The 10,586-nt window shown below is 40.5% G+C and overlaps 1 protein-coding gene across 2 annotated transcripts; it reads left to right on the top strand.

Moving 5' to 3' along the window:
- The first annotated feature begins 3,049 nt into the window (after positions 1–3,049).
- On the top strand, positions 3,050–6,559 carry ctxn2 (cortexin 2). Of its 2 annotated transcripts, none has more exons than XM_022203194.2 (2): positions 3,050–3,654; positions 4,632–6,559. In XM_022203194.2, exon 2 carries the CDS (start codon positions 4,701–4,703, stop codon positions 4,944–4,946), a length of 246 nt encoding a protein of 81 aa, XP_022058886.1. In that variant the 5' UTR covers positions 3,050–3,654; positions 4,632–4,700; the 3' UTR covers positions 4,947–6,559. The 2 variants fall into 2 exon arrangements, with proteins under 2 accessions (XP_022058886.1, XP_022058887.1); XM_022203195.2 differs by lacking the exon at positions 3,050–3,654 and adding an exon at positions 3,678–4,091.
- The last annotated feature ends 4,027 nt before the right edge of the window (positions 6,560–10,586 follow it).

Genomic DNA, 10,586 nt, shown 5'->3' with positions numbered 1-10,586 from the left:
TTTGGCAATATATAAAATTTAATATGGAAAATAACAAATTGTATCTCTGTCTGAGAAATCACTTTCAACTTATTTACCCATTACAAAAGCACCTCTCACAGAAGTGTGTTAATTCCAGATCACATGACCTGCTCCACATGATGTCATTTCCTCCTAAAGAAAAGACTGGCCAGTCTCCAAGGCTTTCTGAGTTATTTAATATAAAGTAGTGTGTGAGTCAAGTGTGGGTTTATCGCATGACAACAGTTTTACTACAATATCTTTATAAATAATTTTAAATTTTAATTTTACTCAATTGTATACATAATATTTAGAAGAATCTTTCTATAAAAATGCCATGTGGTGTTTGGTTATGTTGATTTTAGAACTGAAAACAGCAAAAATGTCAACTATGACCCCTGTCAACTATGTTACAAAAAGTTCTGCTCTATTGACCCTTCTAATAAATGCATCCATGTGTGTCTCAACAACCACATCAAGACACATGTGCACCCCACCAGTGCAGTTTGACGCATGCACAGGACCAAACCCCAACATTTAAATTGTCTCCTAGAATCAGTCGCTGCATAAATTCTCTGCAAATGCTGCTATGCTAATTGATAGAGTGAAACAGCTTACATTGTTTGTTTTCTAATTTCAGACAGTGTAATTCATACAGCAGTACCAGTAATATCTATAACCTAAAATATTCCAGGCAGTACACTCAGTGTCAGGCTATAAGTGTCCCGTCTTATTGATTATACTACACTGCCAAGCCAATCCATCATTCCTGCAACTATTGACTGATGCACTTTTACTCTACTCGAGGAATAATTTCAATTTCTTTACACAATCTGCTGTAGCATTTGCAGAGGATCTGTCTGGAAAGTCTGAGTTGATGCCGCCACCAAAGGAACATTTTTAAATCACACTTTTAAAAGCCATAAACAGTTGTGCAACAATAGAAAACTTTGTGATGCTACTTTCTGTTAATACACTATGATTATTGTGCTCATGCTATAGATTTATACTCTACAAGAAGGTGCATGTGGACACATACATATTTACACATGAGCAATAATTCAAAGCAAGCCTTGTCAGGAAGCTCCTCAATATAGGCTTTAAAGGATGTTAATGATAATCCCCACTTCCATAATAAAACTCTGCTTATTTTATTGATCCACTTCTCATATATTCTGAGGAAATAGGGATTATATGTGCGACAGAATCTTCTGTAAATGGAAATAAAATCACCTCATTCAGGAGCAATTAAGGGCGGTGTCATGAAAGAAAGGTTGCAACAGAGTTTAATTACTGCCACGCATCCATCAGGTTGACCTGTGACAGAGCGGAGAGGTTAACCTTTAACATGCACTGTACATACACTGCTCTGTAAATGAAAAATCAGGTCAATAAACTGATAGTACATTTCCTTAATGACTAACTGTTCTCACAGCATACATCTTAGAAATGAATGCTGCACGATTCACATTAAGACTGCAGAAAAACAACTTCATAAAATGTTGGCCTAAATTAGGATTTATCATTTGGTTAATGTTGAAGCTTCTAGTGTAAAATTAACCCGGAATGCGACTCCTGAATTACAGTAATGGTAAATGACATGTCAACTATTGCCACATTTGTAGATTTCTCTCTACTGGGCTCCTTGAAAGTCTATATGTCTATACTAACAGTATTCTACATTACTACTTCAAAACATGAGACCATTCTTTCTTAATGAAAATTAAATTTTCAATGGAGCATGTAAATTTAATTAAGCAGTTGGCCCCAGGAGAATTAGTAATTGCTGCAGTTAGGTGAATGGGGAGCCCTCTTAAAGTATTTAAAATCTTTGCAATTTCACTGCATTCGTCTTTGTGCTTTCTTGTAGATTGTATTACTACACGAGAGTGCGGTGTGGAGTTCATCAGCATTATAGGGGGATACAGTCGGAGCACTTCATAGAGTAGTCGTTTTATAGTTGTCACGATCAGGTTTCGGCCTGACCTATAATCGGGCTGAGATAAAAGTCGACCAGTCTATATCCGTATGTCCTATGAACGTTTGATAATATTATACTATGCTTTATGCAACAGGTTTATTTCTTAACAGTTGCTCTTCTCCATTCAGCCAAAAAGAGTCCAAAGCAGATCCAAGAACTTTGACACACAAATAGACAGATATGAATAAAAAGGAAATGTCCTTCAATGTCATTGAGCCTCCCTTGATTTTAAAGCAAAGCAAATTCACTGCTTAGATTAAAATAAATGACATATAATTCAGTAACTGTATGTATCTTCCTCCCTAATGACTATACACTGCTGCAAAGTGACCCAAGACTTTTCCATTTTAACCTTGTCATTCAGTGAGAGCAATGAGGCAAAATGTCTAATGACTTCAGTGGCATCTTTTTGTCTAATGTAGAAGAAGAGTCTGTGAAATAAATGTGAAAGAAAGAAAAATGTCTTCATGAGTGGTGCCGTATCAACCATTTCCATCCAAATATAGTCAAGAATCAACAACACAGCAGGACCAGAAATTGCTTCTGACCCGAGAGAAGCATCATTCAGGAGACACTGCAGAGGCATAAACTTGGAAGTAAAGATTCTCTCGGGGAATTATTGTTCTGTTTACAACTGAAAACAAAAAAATGGCACCATGAAATATTGCACATCGCACATCGGTGATGACCATCTCCCTCACGGCATGCCTTATCCTTAGATCCGAGTCACTGCACCACTGTGACAGAACCTACATTGCTGATATGAATTTGTACTGCATAACATCGAAACAGATGGCCAGACACTTCACTGCTGCATTCTCTTACAGTGGGCTATCAAGATGACCTGCTGATTGTTTTCATGTCCTGCTTTTCATTCACTACAGTAAAATCTGTTTAAACACCAGTCTTTTTTCACCCTCAACATGTCCTGGCAGCCTCGCATTCGTTAGCCTTTAAGCAGAGGGGCTAATTCAATTTTTCCCCAGCAAACAGCACCAATTAAAGACACATCATCAGACCCGGCTTGGAGGATAATGCTGCGCTGTACCGAAAATACCTTTGCAGCAGCATTTACTGGCCAGGAACAGTGAGAGGCAGCATTTCTCCTGCTGGCTTCGCTGTGATATTCCTCCCAGATTTTGGTGGAGTCATTTTGAGAAAAGCCAAATAAGAGGGGAAGAGTGAGGAGAGGAGACGGAGAAGACGCAGATTTGCTTGTTTATGCTGCTGCATCCATACTGGGGCTGCTGGAGGAGGAGGGAGGGGGTGAATGTTGTGAATGACTGAGGCAGCAGAGCAGCTGAGTGAGACTAACAAGTGGTTGCCATGCAGCAGGAGCAAGCGTGCGTGCTTCTGGAGGGGGAGATAGAGAAACAGAATGATAATGAGCAGGAGGCAGCAAGTAAAGGAGCATGAGGACAGGAGCTGGATCTCTCAGAAGAGACACATATAACAGCTTGATCCAGTCTCTCCTCCCCTGCCTCTCTTTTTCTCTCTACCTCCAGCTTTTTTCTCTCTTTTTTTTTTTTTTGCTTAGATGGGCAGTTAGCCTAGCACACCCAGTATGCCAGCAATGGATGGATTAATGGATATATGTCTGAGGGCACCGAGAAGGGGGAGTTGTTCACGAGAAACAGCAGCAACAGGTCTGTAAGGATGGCACGATAATGATGGTGAGACGCCTGCTTTTTCTTCCTTAGACATCCTCACTAGAGAATCTGTCAATGCAGTCTCTCTCTTTCACCCCTACCTCACTCCCTCCCTCTCTCTCTTTCACCATGCATACTTGTGCAGTGTCCTCCTCATCATTCCACTTCCTTTATCCTCGCCTGTCTTTCCCAATTCTCTGTGTTAATTTGCCCTGTCCCCGTCTGTATGCATCCTCCCTCTCTCCTCCAACCCTCCCCTCCATCCCCTCCCCTCCCATCCTCTCACTCGAGCCACCTGCTGCTGATTGTGTTCATGTGAAAGATTTGGGAGGAAAAGAATGACAGACTTCCACTTGTGTGACCAAACCCACCAATTTTGCGATTATGTTTGGTCCATTACCGTCGCTTTCTCACCGTCCGATGGAATTACAGTCTGGCAGGCATCTGCTCACACGCAACAGGTAGAGATCCCTTTCTTCTAAGCCAAACATATGTAGCATCCCATCTTCATGAGATGTGACGTTCTCATTGAGCGCTCACCGCTTTGCTCATGTTTAACAGCTGACTATGCACTGCGACACACTGTAATTCTAACCTGACTTAGAGGAATGTAGCCATGGCATTGGCTCGTTTACCTGAACCCATTTTCCAGCATTCTTTCTCACTCCTCTGTTCATGTTTGCAATTTTCCTGCAAAAATTCCCAGAGGGGCAGAGTGAGAGAGAGAGGGCGAGAGATCGAAGTCTCCGGACATCTGTTTGATACCACACTCAAAAGAGGCTATATATAGATACCTGTAACCTTTCATGTTTTATTCAGCTTCAACATTTAAATGTGGAATTTCTATGTTTCCCTTCACCATATCTGCACTCTTCTTCCTCTCAGCCTACGCAGTGTATGCATTATTGTGGTAATACCTAAATAGATTGATAAAAATGGATTCTTTCTGCCCAAGAGACCAGACAGCACTAATCTGAAGCCACCGTTTCACCTCTGTCCAGGTAACATGCAGGCTTCTAAACGCCTGACCCTATCAGAGGAGAGATGAGGCACCTAGATGTTGGTTTACCATGAGTAGCGTCCACTACAACCACTCCCTTGCTGCCATGAGCGGAAACGACATGATGGCGCACTCTCTGACTCTGGAGCAGAAGACAGCATTTGCTTTTGTGGGGATGCTACTGGTGTTCTTGGGGCTGCTGATAGTGAGGTGTTTCAGGATCCTGCTGGACCCTTACAGCAGCATGCCCTCCTCCAACTGGGCCGATGGCATAGAGGGGCTGGAGAAAGGGACGTTTGAGTACGCCCTGACTTAACACAGGGACATACACATCCACGGATGTCCTCACAAACAGAAATGTCTATAGAAAAACGTACACAAATACACTTGCAAACACACACGCATACATAAGCCACAGCTTTGCACAACCACTGCACCTGACACACCATTAAGACATCTCTCTATGACGCACCAAACTAAGACACTGAAGCTGTGTATGTTGTTCAATGTGTGTGCATTGTTAGTTCAGAGTCAGAGTCTCTCTACTGTCTGTGACTACATGTTTGTTGTGTGTGTGTGTGTGTGTGTGTGCGTGCGTGTGACTGAGTGTGAGGCAGATGCTGTGTCATATTCTCTGCCCTTCTGCCAGGGGGTGTGTATTTCAGCTCATTGATTTACACAGAACTTGGCTGAAGCTCCCTTTAACCCATGCCTACAAGTTGAATGTCTGTAGATGCAAAGAGGTGGAAAGAGGTGAGCGTTGGTGGAACAGGGTGGGAAATTTAGGGTGCAGTCGGACTGTTCAGATATAGTTTGAAGACTCAGGGACAAGAATCCTCATGTGAACTCAGAGTGGGATACAGAGTGGTTGCACCTCTGCAAAGCAGAACTGTTCTGCACAAGAATGTATACGGGTGGATACAGGGTATTATGTCAAACTAGTGCTTTGTGGACAAATCAAATCCAATCTGTTGGTGATCCAAAGGGGAGCTGCTGCTGCTGCTGCTGCTGCTGCTGCTGCTGCTGTGTACAGATTGGTCCTTTCTGTGGTGTCTTGTTTTCAGAGGTCATGAAATGAAAGGCAACTGAACAAACTGTGATTTAAATTATGGTGTTACTGTTTCTAAATGATGCAAAATCAACTCTCAGAGTTTGTACTGCTGCTGTTATCAAGTGACGGGAAACAGTATGTTGCCACAATCACATGTCTGAGTGAAAGAAAAAAAACACAACTGTTTACTTTTGACAGTATGTCTGCAAAGACATATGATAATGTTGCTTTATGAATTGTCAACTGTTCCCACGGACAAGCTTTCTGTCTGAAGGTTGGCTGATGAGATCAAGCCAAAGAACTTTTAAGGGGAATGAGGATTGAGGACTAGGAAGGACTCTCTCACTCTCAGCGCTGCTAGTTTTCTAACGACAAGGAGAAACTCTCACTACCTGTCTGCAAAGGAAAAGGTCACATGGAAAACAGGGGTGCGATGTGTGCCAGCACTGCACGTGAACATCTTTTTCCTCTATCCTCAGCCATCCTCAACCTTTCTCACCTGCTCTCTTCCTACCAGACAGAGGAAGACAGGACAGTCCTTAACACAGACTCTGTAATACGGCAGACTGCTCAAAGTCTGGAGTGTTCCTTTGCTAATTTTTAACGGTCTACGGTTTCTCCTTAGTGCTGTGAATCTGCCTTACTGTGACCTTCAATGGGTTTATGTGCCTTCATCTAGAAACATTAGAGCACCTGTGTGTGTGTGTGTGTGTGTGTGTGTGTGTGTGTGTGTGTGTGTGTGTGTGTGTGTGTGCGTGCGTGTGTGCGTGTCATATCATGATGACAGACCTGTTGCTTGCTCAGCCGGTGGTAGAGATTTCGCCTTGATTTCATTTGATTCAATGATGTGAAATAAATAGAATTTCTTCACTTTAAAATATTGTTGGTCAAATCCTTGCGTTTTGGGTCTCTTTATTGAAATCGGTGGAGCAGCAGTAGATCAATATTTGCATATTAGTGTGTTAAAGGAAATAGCAGTGGCTTCTTATATCTCCTTGCTGAGAATTTCAAGGCTTTTTTTTGTCGTGTCTGCCTCTAAACTCTGGCCGTAGTCGTCCGACATCGCTGCGGCAAAAGACAAAGAGGTAGCAAGAGAGTGCATTAGAGAAACACTGGAGGAAAATAGGCAGTCTGATTTATTTTATAAGACTGGTAGTGGTAGATTCTCCTACAGAATTTTACGATATGCAAGTATATGTGCGTGCATGGTCTCGAGAGAGAGACGGGGTCAAATACAGCAGCACAAAGTGATAGGCTACAGTCTTGTGGTGATAGGACGGGTCTCAGGCTGCAGAGACCATGCGGCCGTTCCTCCGGTGACCAGCTCACACTCAGAGGCCGCCATGCACACCTTCCTCAGCACACATCATTCACCAGGAATGCAATCATTATTGCGCCATTATCTCTGTCACCTGTGTGACATCCTTATCTGAAATCTATTTTGAGTGGAAAAAAACAGTTCTTTTCTTCTTCGGCCTACAAGCCCACTTAAAATAAACTCACAAGTAATGAAGGTAGCCTGTCAAATTTTAACAAATGTGTCTGCTTTGCATTGTATCTTCATATCTCACTGTGCAGCCAAGTCATATCGTGTCCTGAAGTTTATTCACAATACGTTAATCACTTTCCCTTCTCAATTCAAGACAGCTAACCTTGACGTAGCATCAAATAGGAAGAAATTTGATCTCATTTATTTATTTTTGAAGTACAACAAATATATACCATTAATTATCAGAATGGTGAGAAATCCATTCTTTTATCTGACTCCTACCTTTAGGGACACCAAAATAATTCAGACACAATGAGCTTTGGCTGCTGGATTTGCAATAAAATAGAAACTTGCAGAGTGCTTGCAGAATCCTTGTTACATAGTGCAGTGCTGACGGGATAAACCTTAATTTTACTGATTATCAGTCATTAGTTTTATTACTTCTGGTCTTCGGACTTCACAGGCTATGTCCTTGATTTGTTGTGATAAGACCAAGAGGTACATTTTTATTACTGAAGCTATCCAAAGTGCTGCGATACGGTTAATTCACATTTGGTACAGTGGTTTTCCAAAAATAGCTTTCAGCAATTAGATCAGTGAAATGTTGAAAATTGTAGCCAATATATTGAATTATAATTTTTTTTTGTGCTGGAGCCCACTTCAGTCTCACATCAGAGCCTTAATGGCAAATCAGAAGCCTGATCTGAGGCTGTGTTTGACTTTAGACTTGGATTTAATCTCTTTGAACACATCTGGAGGGTTTTTGCCTTGGTATCCATTAATCTTTAATAAAGGCTATTAATGATTAGAAAACTATTATGCATCATAATTTACTTTTAATACATTAAAAAGCATACTTTTACTATGAACTAATATGTTCACTTCTTGGATATCCATTTCTGGTTATTTGCGAGTAAATGTTACTTTAAAATGATTCTAAAATAAAACATATTTCATTTTTCAGTTAAAAAAATCTTGTAATTGAAATTGAGCGATTCAAACTGCATCGTAGTTAGACATTTTATTCTGCAAACATTAAAGAAAAAAGCATGCAGGAGAAGATTCCTGCCCAAAAATAAAATTCAAATGGAAATTACAGGAAGATATGTCAACACATCTGTCTGATCTGAATAGTTGAATTTGCAGAAACTCTGACTGCTGAGAGGTTACTTTGGGACAGTTAGCAGAGCATGAGGATCTGTACACCGATATTTAATGTATGGATTAGTCAGCCTTTAGCTTGCTCTCTCTTATTTTATTTATCATTAAGATAGCTTGTTTTGGTGTATTTAACGCAGCACTGAAAGCTCCTTTCTAGGTTTCTGTTTTTAATGTTAACCTCTTCCACTTCTCTTTGACAAGGCATGCAGATACACTGTGTTTGACTGGAGGTATTTTGTTTTATTCCTGATTGACAGACATACTTAGCAGCCCTACACTGACTGAACTATATGGTTTACCCACCCTTTTGTTTATTGCAGCCTTTTAAGATGTAGTGTCAAGAATCCTGTCAGCTGCTATCTGCACCTCTGCATTTAATGACTACTTCACATTGCAGTGAGCAGAGTGCGGCTTGATAAATGCTGCGAAGGGATTTTTCTGCTTCTTTTAAGCCTTTTGGACGTTAACTGGAGTGCAGATTCCCCTGGTCTCTTTACAAATTGGAGCATGTGCACCTGCTGCCACAAGCTCACTGTCCTCTGAGGAGCACTGCAAATTACTAATGCAGAGCAGAATACAGCGAAGCTGCCTCAATATTTAAAAAGAAAATGACCTTAATTTCAAGTTCAGACTGTGGGAGAGTCAGTAGGGTCTGAAAACTGCATTAAGAAGTCTGGGTATCACTTTACTCGAAGCGGTGTGAGTAAGACTGACATGACACGGTCACAACCATGACATGCCATCTGTTATGAACATAAAGGGTTAGTTTCTACGAACACTTTTGACTGGTGACATTCAGTATCAGTCGGTCAGTTATGGCATTTATAATTCAAAGTCAACACTTTTTGTTTAATGTGACAATGCAACACTAAGCAGGAGAGCAGAAAATATCAAACTTAGAGAAACAATTCAGCTTTATGTGTTCATTTAACATTTACTGGATACTGGTTGGCATGAGTCAGCTATATTTATGTGATAAATATTTTCCATGATCTCAACCACAGCTGTACATTTTGAACTATATATACTGCTAACTATATAGTCATATAGCCCTCAGTCCCTGGTTTATCTTATATTGTCATGATAAAGACAGTGACAGGTTCCGTTGTCTTGTCAAGTTCTTCGATCAAAGACATCTCAAACAACCTTGTATTGAAAAAATAACCAAAATATTGAGAACATTCATAAAAATGACAGGTTTTCTTTTGTGTTTATGGAGTTTTCCTCAAGTCAAGAGCTGCTAAAAGCTGCAGTGTTGCATGAAACAAGAACTATCTCTGCTAAAGAATTAAATAAATTCTAAATCTGACCATGAACATGTGCCAAAAAACTGAAGGCAAATTGTAAAAATGATCTGTTTCAATCTGTCTGAACAAAGAGAAGGAAGGCAAAAAGGAAAAAGGAGCGCTGTACTGCAGCAGCCGATGCATTCCATATGGAAAAATTTGTTTCTTAACCATGACTCAGTCGGTATCATTCTTACAGAAAATCATAACAGCTTTAGACCACTGTGTTTTGAACCTGATAAGCATTGAGCAATTGATTGCCTCCTTTCAATCTGCCCATAAAAACACGTGCAGGAGTATTTTCCTCAGATTGCAATACAGCCAAGGTCAGATATCCAGTCATTAGCCTGCCTTTCACTGTGCACATAAATCACTGTGGTGTATCAGTAATAAGGAAGTTTACCTGTTAGGAGATCTTTTAAAGGCACTTTAGAAGTCATGTGGTTCCAGTGAAGTGCCCCCGGCGTGTTCCCGTAATTCATGGTCTTATATTAACTCTCATTTTCCTCATGAATATGGCCATTTCTTCTGCGCGAGCCAACCACTAACTTTCGCCTCTTAACAATTTGTGGAGAATCATTAGAGACAACATTTATTTAATCAGTATCATAACTCTTAAAGGTCCAATATTTTACAATAGTTGCTGTCAGATTGCTCTTACTCACATATCAAACTATTTCTATTGGTTATAGCCTGTTGCTTACATATCTGTTCTGTAATAAAGAATTATTGTACAGTATTAGCCTTATCTCTTTCTGTCACAGTGCCATAATGGCTCTAAAACCTTGAAACTTTTCCTACTTTGATACTTTACTCGAATGAGAATCTCCATGTGGTTGCTGCCTGGTGATTCATCCAAAGAGCTCATAGGTCTGAGGAAATACTATTCACAGCCCCATAAACCACAATCACAGAACAACATGTGCTGTTGCCCTGCACTTCAGACAATAATATTAGTAATCAATTCCT

Source organism: Acanthochromis polyacanthus, chromosome 2 (genome assembly GCF_021347895.1).
Source record: "Acanthochromis polyacanthus isolate Apoly-LR-REF ecotype Palm Island chromosome 2, KAUST_Apoly_ChrSc, whole genome shotgun sequence".
NCBI classification, from domain to species: Eukaryota; Metazoa; Chordata; class Actinopteri; family Pomacentridae; genus Acanthochromis; species Acanthochromis polyacanthus.
Note: the sequence above shows the minus strand (reverse complement) of the source record. Positions and strands in the feature narration are given on the sequence as shown.